This window comes from Glossina fuscipes, unplaced genomic scaffold (assembly GCF_014805625.2).
Source record: "Glossina fuscipes isolate IAEA_lab_2018 unplaced genomic scaffold, Yale_Gfus_2 26, whole genome shotgun sequence".
NCBI lineage: Eukaryota > Metazoa > Arthropoda > Insecta > Diptera > Glossinidae > Glossina > Glossina fuscipes.
In genome coordinates, this window is record NW_023998421.1 from 4,065,656 (window position 1) to 4,083,253 (window position 17,598).

At 35.6% G+C, this 17,598-nt stretch overlaps 1 protein-coding gene across 2 annotated transcripts in view; it reads right to left on the reverse strand.

Moving 5' to 3' along the window:
* LOC119635240 (cadherin-related tumor suppressor-like) overlaps window positions 1–17,132 on the reverse strand; it is a 117,190-nt gene extending 100,058 nt beyond the window's left edge. For both annotated transcript variants that reach the window (XM_038029921.1, XM_038029922.1), the window contains exon 1: window positions 10,788–17,132. In XM_038029921.1, coding sequence (XP_037885849.1) covers window positions 10,788–16,889 — 6,102 coding nt within the window. In that variant the 5' untranslated portion in view covers window positions 16,890–17,132. The remainder of the gene's footprint in view (window positions 1–10,787) is intronic.
* Window positions 17,133–17,598: the final 466 nt, after the last annotated feature.

Consider the following 17,598-nt stretch of genomic DNA (forward strand, 5'->3'; position numbering starts at 1 on the left):
TGAAATTAATCGTCAGTCACGATTCTCTTCGAAATCAACTCATCATAGCCATTAACTTACACTTTCAGGCTGCGCCATGTATCGTGTATTTTGAATTATTGCAGCTCTTTTATATTGTGATTACTGCGGTGGGCCAAAAACAAATGTCACTTATCAAAAGTTGTGTGCTTGTATTTTACTAGTCCGATTAATATTTAATGAATTGAAAACTATTGAGTTGATGGCAGAGAGTTGCCAACATGCAACGAGCCTTTGGGAAAAAACTTAAATTATATTTCTTTCTCTCTCTCTCTCTCTCTCTCTCTCTCTCTCTCTCTCTCTCTCTCTTTTGCAAGAACGTTCGAAATCGCGCATCGCTACCCCTATCCCCACTAACCATTTAGTTCAAGTAAAGGGTGAAGTCTTGTCATTCCGCTAGTGGCACTTGGATCGAGTGACTATATTATTTGTTGCCAAAATGGGACAGCCATTGGGGGTTTTGTTTATTGTCGATGATATTCCTGGTTGAAAGGCCTTTCAACGGGCGTAGTATGTTGGTGGCGTTAATGTCTACGTTGGTTCGTGCAAACTTTATGTTAGACACCTAGTATTGCGTTATTTGTAAGTTGTCTTCCTCTTTGACACATAGTTGCGCATGCATATACATAAGTAGTCGTTGAATAACCAGCAATGCAAACATGTTATAAGCAAATATAAAATTGGCAAAATATTATACACAAGTTTGATAAATTTCGTTGTTTCTCGTGTCGGTTTCTTATCGCAAAAATAATTATGCAAAATAGCTTGCATAATTCATCACACCATGTTTGGATCCCACCATCGATCTTTTTCGCACATTGTTGTCATACGGTGACCCGTTTTCCAACGTTCCTTATCAATTTCTTCAAAAAGAGATTGACTTGGTTACATGTTACCAGCGATTCGCACAGGGAAACTCTTACTTCTTACAATGTCCAAATATAGAGCTTATTTTAAATTCAGTATTTGGTTCCACACCATTATCGTTATATATAATGTGCCGGCATTTTTTGGTTTCTTTTTTTCCTTTTCGTAGTTTTTAATGAGAATTGATTAGCATTTCAAAGCAAACAAACCGAAATTCTCTCCCGATTTAATATTACGTTATAAGGTTCCAATGCACGATATTTTTCCCTTAAAGAAATGCAATTACACTGTGTTTATTATTGCGTTATAGGTATACGAAGTTCCCTTATAACTTATCTCTTTTCATGATGAATGGCTAATCGACGATAAAGCATTGAATTATGGACGATTTTCGCCTGGAAAACGTGACTTTGTTACAATTTTTTTTTTTTTTCGTCAAATGTCTTGAGATTTAAAGAGAACCATGTAACCAAACTATTCGAATCAAACTGTAGTAATCAACTGTAGTAAGGAGAAGAATACTTTGTCATCATCCACATACATTAAGATAGGTGATGATTTACTAGCGAATGGAAGAGCATGAATGTGTGTGGAAAAATAATGTTCCAAGTAATTGCATAAGAGGACTCTTGCCATAACAGGAAGCTGGACAGATTGAGTGAGAATTAAAACGCACCTTTAAAGATCCGCCATAAGAGTAAGAACATAATTTTTACAAAGATTTTACTAAAATTGATGTAAACAAGAAGGTTTGACCCATGCGCCGTGCTTAGTAACGCTAACTTAACAACTTAGAAGAAGTAAAATTAATAGAATTAAAGGCTCCAACCAGTTTAGATCCTCATAACATTCAGTATCATATTTGAAGTGCTCCCATAAATATTATGAAAGAGTAAATACATCATTTACGGAATATAAAATTAAATAAACTTGTATATGTACATACGTAAACAAATACATAAGCTGCCTTGAGCCACTTAAACGACTCCCAATTAAAATGGCTAAATAAAAGCCCACACTCTCCTCTGTTCAGATGTTTGAAGGAAAACAAAAAGAAAAAAAAAATTGTCAAAATTAATATCAATTAGCTTTGGCTCCACTTCACGTCCAACAAATTTTAGAAACAAACAACTATTATATCTAGAGACAAAATAAAACTAAAACAAGGCAAATGGAAGTGTTATAACCACCTCAGGGCTCCGGAATCTTGAATGTGCACAGTATCAAGGCAAAATTCAAATATTTTTTTTTTCATTTTAGTCGCATTGGTTAAGCGATTAATTTTTTCTAGATCACATATTTGTTACGAGTAGACCTTGAAAGCTTTTTGTTTTAATCTGTTATTCCCTACAGCACTTGCGATATAAGGGTGTCTTAAGTTTGTGTGGAAGTATGCAACACCTAGAAGAAGTTGAAGTTGATCCCTTTTTTATTGTACCGATCGATTTAGGAAGTGATTCTGAGTTTGTTTGTGTGTATGTCCGTTTTGTTATTTTCTTTTATTCAAGCTGAACGTCGCGATTTTTGAAATATTGTGAAAAAATGTTTTAGTCGCAGGACGAGCACTATTAAAAATGCTTTAGAATGGACCGCTTTTTCGACCGCTTCCCGAACAACATCTTCTTCTGGAAGTCGATGTATCTACAACTGTGTGTAGGCGTTGTAGGGTATTTAGTTACCGTACATATCCCATTCTAGTTTTTTTGCTTGTTAATAATTTTAGGTGTGTTTGTGGGCAAACCAAGCTTATTTCTGTATAGCATTTTATACCAAACCTTATTGAAATTAATTTCTTAAAAAAAAAATTTGATTTAAATTTTTATTATTTGCATGATTTTGTTCATACGGTTCGTATTCATTATAAAATCATGTTTAATTAATATTTATTTCTAAGCTAGAGATATGTATGTTAAATTGCAGCTTTCCATTTCAACTTTCCCGATAGTGAGAGTTCCAACACACTGCACACGGACGGAAGGACATTGAAAAATCATTCTATAATCTTATACTGATCACGGATGACTTTGCACTTTCCGCTGCCAAACTATAAATATAGAATTTGAGAGACACATCGGTAACTTGCTTCTTTGATGGATGTAAAAATACAAGTTGCTCACACAGACATCTGCAAACTAGAAAACGTGTCTAACACGACTCTAAGAAAATATTATATTTTAGCAAGTAGACATTAAACATTTAACGTTAACAACTGTTTTTCAACGGTTATCAATCAAACACCACCCTGCTAAATAAAAAAACAAAATAACCGACAACAGGTTTCAAATCTGAAAAATGAAAAAAATAAATAAATACGAACCATGCACCACTTCTGCTAGAAACTGGAAAATATGAAAAATCATGTGAATATCAACAATTTTCAACATTTACAAATATTTGGCGGAATAATTTAACACTTGTCTCAGTGTTCGCGTGCATAAAAATGAATATTTTTGTTTCTTTGGTCATTAAATTTTAAATATAATTGTTTGTTTACGTTAATGTAAGCATTAAAATAAATTGCGTTTTAATTATTTTTCAGTTCATTTCCCACATTTCAGTACGTAAATAATAACAAAATAATGAAAAAATATTTTCAAAATTAAATCAATTCAAGTAACTTGTACACGTATTCTCTGTTTAATGGGGAATAATTGCAAGAAAAAAGACAACAAAATCAATAAAACTCCTTCAGGCTTCAGTTAATGAAATGGAGTGCGATACTGTTAAGCAATAAAACAACTTAATTAATTTCGACAAAATGCCGAACAACAATCAAGTTATATTCGACTTGGATCCGTACACTACGCTTGCATCTTCGGCTTCAATTTGTTTTTGTTACTTTTTTTTTATACAATAATACCAGCAGGGTATACTGACCTTGTGCGAATGTATATAACGGGGCTTATAAGATGGCGTCACTTTTCATTATATCAATGGCTTTAAAAGCACTTTTGGAATCAATTTAATCGATCTGTCCATCTGTCTGGTATAAAAACTTGTTTTGGCGCAACGAGCAGCTTCGGTACAAATGGATTAGATCAGGCCATTTTTATGACCACTTGTCGCATTATACCTTATTCATATCTCGGAAGAGCCGAGTAGGTAAGGATCTCAGCTACCAAGCCGGTGTTTACGTGTTAAAATCTCAATGCAATTTGACCACTACATGTAGTAACTATGTACTCAGTGCTCAGTCAGGTAAAGGGCGTAATCTTTATCGATTGGGCACATACCCATCCACTTCTATTGCTTAGCTGGACTTTACCATATTGTGCGCACAAGTGACATTCTTTCAATGGCTTGTGAAACAATAATTTTTCTTTGTTTGATCCATCGCAGGATTCTCTTAATGTCATTAAGAGCACTGTCCTGCAGATGTTTTATTAACAACCTGTCCACACGCTTAATTTGAACAGACTGTAGAGGTTTCCTTTGCTTTAATTATTCTTACTGTCATTATGCAACCCATACATATACAGATGATGTCTGCTATTCGTATGACACAACGACGCTCAGAAAGAACGAAGGAAATGGAAAGAGACGGAGAAGTGGAGGTCGTAGTCTAACGAGTGTCCTTGCAATCGGTAAATGTTATGCCTGCACCGAGAGGGCACTCACTATAGCTATAACCAAAGCCTTACTCGTACTTGTACTTTACATGCTCTATAGTTTTAAAATATTGTGTATTAGCTGAAAAATATTGGTTTGTAGTTGGATAAATAAATTAACTGATCAATCAACAAGTAAGCAAATTATTTTCAGTTTTGACCGAAACTACTAAACGAAAGGAACAGAACTAAATTTTCATAGTCTATACTATTGGATGAGCGTAGTTGAATTTTTCTATTTTCAAAACAAAATTTATGTCGTGCATGTTTAACACTTGACGAGTAACAAGTAGAAAGCACGAAAAGGAGAGGTGCTCATAGCTTTTAATGCGTAGACTTGTTGGGCTCTGTAGGCATCTCGTTTAACCGATTTAAGTTATTTCCCCTGTCCTTTGGATATTTGCAGGCGATATCTTGACTTTTGCGAACATGAGAATGTTTACTACAAAAATGGTTAGATGGCCAGATGAAGGAAAGAATAGACGGACACGCTTAGGTGCATTCCGAATTTGAAACTGGTCAAGAGTTTATATACTTTATGGAGTTTTTCAAGTTGACTTTTATGCATTGTGAAGGTATTGAAAAAAAAAATTAATCGCAATATCGGGTGGATAAACTTTATCCTTTTTTGTACAAATCCTATAGGATCGCCGATAGAATGTAGATTCAAACTTTTGTAGATTTATCTGCAGCAATTTATGAGTACTGAGTGAAAAGAATTTTTTTTTTCTGTTTTTCAAAAATAGAGGTGCTTTATACGATGCCGTAGTCGCATCCTTCGACCGACTTGGCCCATTCTCAATACCAAACCGCGTGCAAGAACTTTCAATATTTCCTTCAAATGTACAGCCGGGAGTTTCATTTTTGAGTCCAGTAGAATAGTTACAATTGACATTACTCAAGCGGACAGACAAACTTGCTTACATCATGAATGTATATACTTCAATGAGCCTCTGAAGCTTCTTTCTGAGCTTTGCAAACGTTTTGACAAAATGAATATACCCGTCATTCTTTGGTGATTGAAGATTGAAAGACGCCATGGTTTTATATTACTCTCATGCGATTGTTTGAGGATTACACTGTACAATTATTGCTTCCTTAACCTAACTTGTTTGCATATCATGAAGTAATTATCATATTCTTAATAAACAATCTCAGGATTACTTTATTTGACAAATATGCAGAATGTTATGCAAACTTCGCATAAATAGAAATGATCGCCATTAAAACTATACGTGTGATATGCTCTTAATTCAATTTGTATTTCGATTTCGTAATACATTCGTAAGCGAATTTCACAATTAAAGTGAATTTCATCACAAAGGTGTTGGAACATAATATTTTATGCTTCCGCATTGCTCGCCCACGAGTATACCATTACAAGTACTTCCACGAAACATGAAATTATTAAACCGTAACATGTTGACTACTTGGAGGGTACAAGTGAAAAGCTAATGCCAAAATAATTATACAAAGAAATATTTTTAAACTCTTATTAACTATTCATCTATGTTTTTTTATAATCTTTTTGTAACGAAACTTTAGTTGAAAAAAGGGTACATTTGAACTTGTTGTTTTGGATGACTTTGTCATTGCAAAATATGGACGAACGACACAGTTGCGGTTATGAAAGGCCTCTTAAAAAATATTTATCCCTAGAAAAGAGGTTCTTTCTAGAAACATTCTTTCATGTTTTTCATTTCGTTTTTGTTGAAGCTACTCGGCATCGTTTTATTATTATTAAATTTATTTTATTTTTATTTTATTATTATTCAGAACTATAAAGCCGTAGGCCAATGTATCTAGTTACAAAATATTTAGATATTGTAGGGGTTTATGATGAAAGAACTATTGCGCACTGTTGTTTCCTCAGAGCGCACGCCTAAAAAAAATTGGTCGAAAATCGAACTGAAATTCTCTTATAGTTTGACATTGCATTATATTCTTATTGTTATCATAATCTATTTAGATCAAAGAAATAAATTGTAGGACTAAAAAATACGATGATTACTAACAAGCAAGGCTATCGGCCTTTTTCTTCTGAGAAGGATAGACCAGATGTTTATTCTAGTCGCTTTAATAAATTTATATATTCCTACAATTACTTTCAAGAAGTCTATAGGATTAGAAGCTCCGACGTGACTAGAAGGCTTGACTTCGAATATTGGAAAGGTTTCGGCATTTAGAATAATACGGCTAACGCGAGGAGATACATACGGATTCGGTTTCGGAAATTTTTGTAGAAATTTGCTAAAATCGAAGTTAAATGCATGTAGATATCGTAAGCATGAGTTTATGTAGGTCCCATGGGCTCAAGGAGATAGTGCTCATAAAAGAGGAATCACCAGCGGAGGGATGGCTGAAGAAATGGCAATTTTTTTAAGGGTCATGAAGAGTAAAATAAGACTGAGGGAATTGAATTATCATTAAAATATGCTGACGTACTATTTAATAGGTCATGCAATAAGTTAACTTCAGCAAAATTTTTCCGACTTGGGTTGGGAACAATAAAAAAGGAAAACAAAATCAATTTTCCTGTTGTACGAAAACTTTCGAAAACAGACAAAGTGTTGGACGAACAGATGAGTGGGCTGACGAATAGAGGAAGAAATGGATAGAGAGAGAGATACCGTCTTAACCCAAAAAAGAAATTTCAAATTTTCCATGCCTCTAATGTGTAGATAAAAATCACGAGTTTATATACGCAATGCTCCTCTCATCTTAAGTTATAAGCAAAAATATTTTCGAAAGTTTCTTTTTGTATTTTTCGAGCATCTTTCAAGCAAAATCTTCCTCTTTTCAAGCTTTAAAAACAGAGATAATCATAGCCCAACTTTCAACATTAATTATACGATTTTAATGATTGTAACAACAGATGGACAAACGGACAGACATTGTTAAATCCATACGAAACCTCATGCTGTCTTAGAATATGCGCATTTAACGGAGTCGTTGACTTGTTGACGTCAATATATGTATGTGTAAATTTCGCCTCTGTTTCGTTTGCAATGAACTTTTAAATGCATTCTTGAACTGACTGAACATTAAATTCCGATAAAATAATTAGGAAATTTCATTAAAAAGAAATTTGTGAAAATTGACTCTTTTTTTTTTTTAAATTACTTTTACGTAGAGGGGTATGTGTGTATGTTGAATGTTTATCGCTTTTTGTAATTATGAATAATGTCGTAAGTTTAACTAAGATACGCAATTTTAAAATGATTTGTTAAAATGATATGTTCAGTCATTCTTCCGAAAAATCCAATAGTTTTTAATGAAAAGTATTCTCATAAATCATTTTTCAAATACAATACAAAGTTTAGCGATTCGCATCTACGACTAAGTTGATTCGGCTCTAAAATTGAATATAGCTTTTTTACTTATTCAAATTGACACTACCATAAAAGATATGTATTAGATGAACTTTCATAGATTACAAAAATTGAAGAGAAAATCCTAAAATATGTCATAAAAATAAACCATAAAAGTTTTATTTGTGTTTATATTAAACCATTAAAAACTACACAACTTTGGCTCTAACATTAAGAATAAGCAAGACATAAGCCATAAGTAAAAATGGATGCAAAAAAAGTTAAAAATAGACAAGTGGAAACGCTACAGCGGGATGTTGCCCACCATTAAATATCCTACACCACTTCGTTCAATATAGTTATGATTGTGTGATCCGACACGAATTATTTTTGAGCGGGTTCATCCTTCCTTAAAATATATTAAAAATTACACAACCTATCTAACAGGCGGACAGACAAGCTTAGATTGATTCAAAAAATGGTTCAGAAACTAGGTCCGAAAATAAGTCAGGATCGATTGAAGCTTGTCTGTTCGTCTGTCCGTCTATCTCAATCGTTCGATGTAATAAAAGGTGAGTCTTACATCCCCACGTCCTTGTGGGTGTTGCTTATACTACAAGTGGCGTAGAGTATAAAGACTTTGAAGAAATAAACCAATTTTGGACGAATCGTTTAAAAAAATAAGAGAAAACGACCTGACTTCTTCCATTTGATGATCTTTAATAAATAATAAACGCTATTTCACGTCTTAGGTCGTCAATGGCAACAAGTATATTGAAACTAATGTGACTAAAACTACGTCATTTTCCATAAAACAAACTCTGCCAAGCAAACTTTTCAAGTGACAATTCGATTAATAGAAGCATTTCAATGCCAGAAAACCATTTTATGAAAATCTCAAACGTACTAAAATTTTCAATTAGAAATAATAAGCCATGAAAAACAAATATTCACCATTTAATGAATAAAGCTAAGGAAGCATCCTGAACGGGACACGGATGAACCTAAGATAATTTCGTAATGCAACGATGTCAAGTAAGGGGAAAACTGCTGTTGTTCGAAAAAAGTTGGAAACAGTCAAACAATTTTAACTTGTCATCGCGCTCTAGGGAAACTTTAAAAGAAATTACCTATGAAAAATTCCATACGCATTCACTTATAATTCAATAGAATAGAAATAGTTTCATCCCTTTTAAGATTCATAACGGCACCGTGGATATGCCAATAAGTCGTTGCTCATAAATAAAAAAATAGCAAACCCTTATGTATTTAGTTATGTTTCGTATAGAGTCACAAATTTAATATATCCTCGGGCAGTGCGTGCATACAATAACTTTATGCAAAATATCAAGTTGGTTTATGGTTAGATTCAATCGTCATCGTCTTCTTTTGTAAAGGGGAATGCATAAGAGAAGATACATAAAAATTCGGAGAACTCTGTTATGTCTCGTTTTTTCTTCTCTACTCATTTTAATTTACCACATACCGTGCAGAATGTAAATCCTTGTCATAATGAGAAATTCGTTTAAGTTTAATTTTTTTTTTTTTTTTTTTTTTTTTTATTCTCTTCAGATAGAAGGTTTATTTTATTAATATTTTTTTATTTTTATTTTTTAAAGATATTTTTCTTTTTATGTTATTATCGGATGTTTAAGTATGGAGCAGTCAGTCTATGTACTTTTAAAATCTTTCTTTCCTTTTTTTTTTTTTTTTTTTTTGTTCTTTGTTTCTTTCTTTAGTATTTAAGTGAATGTTTTATAGCCATTAAATTTCTGGCTTTGAACACTAAAATAATTGATTACACAACAACCATAATAACATAAGTAAAAACTTATATACACGTGTATACACAAAGCTTGAAGTGCTGATTTGTCGTATCTCTCTTTTTTTCGAATTGCTAAGCAAAAGAAAATCTAATGCTAAGATTTAACAATTTGGTTGGTAGCAATCGCCTCATAAAAACGTTAAAGGAAATTAAATAGTTCTTCTTTAATCCCCATTATGCAAATCTTTACGCCTTATATAATAAGATTTAAATTATGACGTAAAAATCCTCGCACATTTTCAACAATTATAACGATGCTTGATACTATTGCAGCACTTAACATCATTCCAAGTACAGTTGAAAAAAAACCAAGCACTTCAAGAAAATTTACGCAAAGCCAGCATGTTTTTCTTACATACTCGACGTGGGCACATATTGTCGGTTTTTTGTTTTTTTATTTTTTTTTTTTTTTATTATTCATTTCTGTTTTTATTTTTATTTTTTTTATTTTTTTTTTTTGAAATCTTGCTTTTTTCTCTCTCTTATCAAATTTCGCGGCAATCAACATAAACATTACGACAATATAGTGCGCATATAACATACCTTTGGTCAAACCATTAACACCAACACCATCATCGTCAACATCATACTAATAGCAATAGCAATAAGAACAACAAGAAATTACAAGAACAACTGCTACAAAAAATTATATGCAACTATAACTACTATACATACACATATAGAATAGAACAGCGAACAGAATAGTACAAATACGATCGTAGCAAACATATGATTTTATACATATACGCTTATAAGCTCTACGACTACCAACCTTAACCACGTCTCCACGCTTATATTATGACGGTAACAAATGTATGGTATAATGTGAGTTTTTTTTTTTTTTTGACTTCTTTGCCGATGTTGCGTACAACTCAATGCTTCAATGCATTTACTTTGCGCTCTGTTTCCTATATGTTGTTTCTATACATATATACATATATCGTGTTGGTGTTGGTAAGTGTCGCGTTTTTTATGCCACTTCTGTGAGATTGTAAATTTTCGTCATTGTAGTTATGATTGTAAATGTTCAGTCATCGTCGTAAATATCATAAGTTTTTCAGCTATTGAATTTAATGACTTTCGTATAAATAGTTTTTTGTACAAAATATATTAAAAATAAAAATAAAAATAAATAAATAAATTTATAAATTTTCTTACCTTTGTACTTGTAGTTCTCGGCTTACCACCCAAGGCCACGGCATACACTTCAATTTCATAGATATCAAGTCCGGATTCACGATCCAATTCCTTCGCTGTTGATAATATTCCTAATTTTGTATCGATATCAAACAAACGTTCAACCGATTTTTTCATTACTTTCCCGTTATTAGCAACCGTTGCTGTTGCAACTGCCGTCACGTTTGTTACATAATATTCAATTTCAACCGAATTTAAACGCGCACTAACCGTTAAAATACTAGTACCGATCGGTTCATTCTCGTATACTGAACCACTTTGCTCGCGTTGATCAAATACCGGACCTGCAGTGCCCGGCGCACCCGTTGCAATAATTGTTATATAAGCATCCGAGCTTTTACGTTCACTTTGCACTGCCTCGTCGGTAGCTTTTAATGCAAGTTGATATCTCACTTCTGGTTGCGAGATCGTTTTCTTAAGACTTATTGCGCCCGTATTACGTTGTAACTTAAATAAATCCATATTACCGCTAACCATTTCATATGTTACTATACCGTTGCTTGAAGAATCGGCATCCAAAGCTTGCACTTGCATTAACATAAAACCATCACGATTTTGTCCTAATAATTGCTGAGCTTTAGAGGGCAAAATGGCAGCATTCATTGAAACAAAAATTGGAGCGTTATCGTTAATATCTTCAACTATGACGGTAACAAGTTTCTCAGCCGATAATTGCATTTCCGGTTTTTGCGCTTGATCGGTGGCTGCGACGGTTAAACGAAATGTATCAATTGCCTCTCTGTCGATTTCTCGAAGAGTGTGTATAACACCTGTTTGGGTATTTATGCCAAAATGACGGCCACCCGTTATTTCAGGCTCTTGTCTTACAATCGCATAAGTGACTTTACCATTTAGACCGGAATCGGGATCTTCGGCAGTTACGGTAACGATAGGTGTTTTCAAATCAATACCTTCTTTAATTTGCCGTACGATAGCTGTATTGGGAAAACTGGGCGGATTATCATTTTCATCTACCACATGCACCGTAAATGTAACAATTGAAGAAAGATGAGGAGATCCGCCGTCAGAAGCCGTAACATTTAAATTATAAATTGTAATGTCTTCGTAGTCCACGGGCTTATGCAGATACAAGCGGCCTGTATAGGTGTCAATGTGAAAGGTATCTTTGCGATTGCCAGCTGATAAACTAAATGACACTTGACTATTCACGCCTAAGTCTGAGTCTGTAGCAGTAAATCTCATTAGCTCAGTACCTACGCTGGTTGTTTCTAACACCGAAATTTCATTAAGAGTTTCATCGAACTTAGGAGCTACATCATTTTCATCCAATATCTCTACGGTTATAGTTGTTGTCGAGTTCAACTGTTGACCTTCCATAGCAGCATCTCGAGCCATTACTGTCAATCGATACTCAGCTTGATATTCACGATCCAACCGTCGATTTAGCGAGAGCTGTCCGGTAGCATCATCTAAAGCGAAACGATTCTCGTGATTGCCATCTATAATAGTGTAGTATACATCACCATTTAGGCCTTCGTCAGCATCGTTAGTGTAGACTCGCATTATTTGAGTTCCAATATTTGCCCCTTCGGAAATTTGAACTTTATATGGAGCCCTTACAAATTCAGGTGCATTGTCATTCACGTCAGTAACAATAATCTTAACCTTCACTTTGTCTCGTAAACGTGGGCTGCCGTTGTCAGCTACTATGGCTTCAAATAAAATAAAATTTTGTGCTCCCGCTATTTGTAAACTCAATGGGGAAGCCTGTATTCTCTGTATTAATTCTTCACGATCAAACGGATGCAATGTCTTGATGAAACCATTACGAGAATCTATGGTAAAATCTTTAGTTGTAGAAGACAAAGTGTAAATAAGTTCCGCGTTACGACCTATATCGCGATCTGCGGCCGTTAATTTACCTACAAATGAATCAATTGGTTCATTTTCCGCTATAGCAAAGGAAAAACTGTTATTATTAAATTGAGGAGCATTATCATTTTCATCTATTATATGTATGACCACTGGCACTACGGCTGTGCGTTGCGATTCGCCAGAGTCTTGACATTTAACTGTTAAAGCGTAGTAATCGCGTTCTTCACGATCCAAAGCGGCTTTTACGTATAAATAGCCATCGGGGAATATGCCGAACTGTTGAGCCACGTTACCTTCTATTATTTCGTAGGATAAAATACCATTTAAGCCAATGTCGCTGTCGTGGGCTGCCACTGAAAAGAAACGTTCATTTACACGCGTTGATTCCGGCAATGAAGTTTCATACGAAGTACGATCGAATACAGGTGTATGATCGTTTACATCTTTAATTGCCACAGCGATGATATGTTTTGAGGATAAAGCTGGCTTCCCACCATCAGTGGCTGATAGTTCAACTTGCAAAACAGAACCAGCCTCTGCACGCACTGATCTTTGTAAGTAAACAACGCCTGTGGAAGGCCCAACACGAAACAACATGTCCGGATTGTAGGTGAGTGTGTAGGTAACACGACTGTTGTTGCCCGAATCGCGATCACGTGCTCGTGATAGGTAAACCTCTTGACCGACAGCCGCGTTTTCAGCCAACAGAATCTCATCATCACGATCTTGCACAAATATGGGTGCATTATCGTTAAAATCTGCGATTGACACATGCACCAAGCACTTGCCATATGCAAGTCCTTTGCGCGCAACTACCTCCAATTGGTACTGTGGCATTTGTTCACGATCAATAAACTTGGCAGTAGTAATAAGTCCGGTACGTTTATCAATGGCAAAATTCTCATCAGCATCACCATATACGATGGCATATTCTACATTCATAGAAGCTGGCAATTGCTGTCGTTGCTGCTGTGGTGGTTGCTGTTTAACTTGAACACGACCCACTTCACGTCCCAGTTGTGATGGTACTAACAGCGTTTGTTGTGTTTGTGTTGGCTGCTGCTGCTGCTGTTGCTGCTGCTGTGCAGTTGTACCATGATCTTCGACAATTTGAAACTCATAAGCTTGAGTATATGAGTCAAATTCAAGTGATTCCAGCTTACTTTGCAACATTATCTCAACAATTGCATCTTGTTCACTGCGTCGTTCACCACGATCCTTGGCCGATATGTGTAGTTTGTACAAAGGTTTACTTAACTGACGACTAATGTCACCACCTCCGCTAGTGTGCACAGTAATGGCACCAGTCCATGAGTCAATAACAAAAAGACCATCACCACCTGACTCCAAAGTATAGGTAATTAAGGCATTATCGCCCTCATCACGATCAGTAGCAGTGACTTTCAATAGGGTATTATAAGCAACTTTGTTGTTGTTATGATTGTTGTTGTGGCTTTTGCTATTATGGCCGTTGTTGTTATTATTGTCATCGCTGGTGCTTGTTGCACTATTGATCGCCAACGCATGAAAATATTGATTGGGATAGAATACCGGGCTATTATCATTGACATCTTCTACCTGCAGATAAACAGTAGCCGTTGATGACAGCGGTGGAGCACCTTGATCACGCGCAATCACTAGAATTTCATATTTTGACTGCGTCTCGCGATCCAAAACACGTCGCGTTGTTAATTGACCGGTTAGCGAATCCAAAGTGAATTGTTCGGGATATTTTCGTTGCACCGAAGAGGACAGTGAGTACGTTACTGAGCCATTGGTTCCTTGATCGTGATCAGACGCCGTCAACATGGCAATAAGTGTTTGCGGGGGAGTAGCTTCACTAAGACTAACATTAATATGCTGCTGTGTAAATTGCGGCGTCTCATCATTCTCATCCAATATAGTTACTTTAAGGGTTGTGTAGGCCCATTTAGGATTTGGCCCACCATCACGTGCGGATATACTCAATTCAACGCTACCTTCAATTTCTCGATCAAGTTCCGCCTGAGTGGTGATTAAACCACTTTGAGAATTAATTATAAACCATTTATTATTATTTCCTGATACAAAATCATAAAAAATTTTCGCATTCACTCCAGTGTCTTCGTCGCTAGCTGTTATAGAAGCCACGTAGGATCCAGAAGGAGCTAATTCACTGAGAACAGCAGAATATTCAGATTTTTCGAACACTGGTTCATGATCATTAACATCATTAACGTGAATTATTAAGTAAGCGGTAACGGTACGCGAAGGAGAGCCCTTATCAGAGGCTATTACGGTCAAATTATATTTTCCGATTTCTTCACGATCTAAAACGCCATTGACTCTTACAATATCAAAGGAAGGAGTTTTTTCTAAGCGAAAATGACCCAATTCGTTGCCAGACACTATTTGTATACTAGTCTCACCATTCAAGCCCTCATCCATATCTTCGACAGACACCGCAGCTACTACACTACCATTAACAGCATTTTCGTCGACTGTGGCAAAGGAGCCAGTAGAAGGGAAATATTGAAATCTGATAACAGGGTCGTGATCATTTGTATCCACTAAGTTCACTGTAACGTAGGCCCTGCCATTTTGGCGGGGTGAACCATGGTCTCGAGCAAACACTGTAAATACACAGCTTTTAGGGCAGGAATTACCCGGTTTTGAGAGGGCTGGGCAAGTTTGCTGAGGACAGTTTAAATGTTCGGTAGTTGAAATAACTCCCATTTCTGGATCGACTGTGAATTGAGTTTCAGTCTCTGCCAGAAAATATGTAACTTTACTATTATCGCCTAAGTCTTTATCTGTAGCCATGACTTGCAGTACTGCGGTGCCTGGAGGAACAGATTCATTTAGAGAAACTATATAATCACTTTGATCGAATATCGGTGGGTTATCGTTGACGTCGACTATCGATACATTCACTTGCAAGAAACCATATCTTGGTGGTGAGCCGCCATCTCTGGCGGAAATGTTCAATGTGTAAAAACTACGAGATTCACGATCTAAATCGCCCGTCGTCTCCAAATGTAGATAAGAGACTTCGCTACTTGGATTGGTAGTTACAACCAAACGGAATTTCTCATCCAAATTTCCCTCTACAATTCGATAATCATTGCTAATGCTATTAAGGCCCACGTCAAAATCTGTCGCCGCGTCTAGCAAACAACGAGTGCCTTTAGCAGCACTTTCTGAAAATGTAACTGCTATACTGGCCTCTGGAAATTCAGGAGCATTATCGTTAACATCCAAGACGGTGATGCGTACTTCAATAGGATATGTTGGTTGGGAGGATAAGACAACTAAATCGTAACGTTCGCGCATACCCTCACGGTCCAATATCATGTTGGTTTTAATTTCCCCGGTTATCTGATCCAATGTAAATTCTCGCGGCGGTTCATTAAAGCGATAAGTAAAGTCAGGTCTAGTGGGTATAAAACCAACTACAGTGCCACGAGGCTGACCTTCGAGAACTTCAAATTGGACACGTGTATCTACTGCTCGCGATTGCATTTGACCAGATGCATCTGCTGTGCGTCGCCGAGGAAAGGCAGAGGTGTATACAAACCTGCCTGGCCCTGGACCGGGTGAACCGTATAAACTCGTACTAACACTTTGTGCGGACGACGACGCAACAACTGTCACCGCCATTGATAACACAGCCAGTAAACAAATGAGCATAGCTAACGCATATCTCGCTAATGGTGTTATTCGTTCAAAAGGCCGTCTTTTTAACTGTATTTGTGCTAAAATATGTTCTTCTTCTTCTTTCTTTTCATCCCGTCTATTAAAATACGATTTGAGGTAAAAAGCTTTTCTTTTACCTCTTCGACTGCAAATGCCGTTGTCGTTTTTGTCATCATTATCACTGCCACCACACGTCGTTCCATGTCGACTTGCCGTCCGGTTGTTGGTTGCGTTGTTTACAACACTACTTACACAAAATGGTGCTTTTCGCGTAACCACATCCTCAATATTGAGTTGATTTGTCATGCCTGTGGTACCAACTATTTGTGGCGCAGCTGCAGCTATAACAGCAGCAACATCATCAACAACATTCGAAAAAAAATCAAAAAAGTATTCAACCCTTTCTTCTTCTCCTTCAACATAACTTTTCATAAAAGTTCTATCTGTTGTTTTTTTCGAACGATTGCGAGAATGTCGTTGATGTTGTTGATATTTTTTTGGTTGTTCTTCTGCAGGCAAATTTCTCACTTGTCTGCAAAACGTCATCATCATATTCTATGTGGATGTATGTATCTACGTATATATGCATACACTGGCAAAGTAAGTTTACGCGTACTTTTTACTCTTTGCTGGTGGTTTTATATTATTGCTGTATATATATATATATATTCTTCGCTGGGCTTTTGAACAAAAGCGCTGCCGCCTGCCTAGTTCTAAATGTTTTTACTTACAATTTCAATTTGTTTCCAAGTTTTTTAGTTTTTGCGATTTGTTTTTTCTTCGTTTTTTTTTTTTTTTTTTTTCTTATTTCTTACCTCGCTTAGCTTTATTTACTTCGTAGTGTTTGTATTAATTTTGACGTAATTCTTTGTTATGCATTTTCTTTTTGCTTTACGTTTTTGTTGTTGTTGTTGTTGTTGTTTTTTGCTTTTATTTTTGTTTTATTTACGTCATTTTATATACATATTTGTTTTCCGTGGATGGTGTCGTTGTTGCTGTTGTCGCTTTATGTGATTTGCAGCCATTAGTGTTGTTGTTCGTCAAACGATAAGCACTGTAAATTAGTTTCATTTTAATTTCGTCTGCGAAAGCCACAACATTTTTTTTATGTTTTCACTTTGATTCCTCATTATTTATGTGTGTGTTCGGTTCGTTTGGTTTCTTTGCCATTTAATACCGAAAACCTAAAATTTTTATCTTAATGATGATGGTGGTGGCTCGCAAGTAAAAGAAAACGTTTCTTTTTATTTTTACTTTAAAT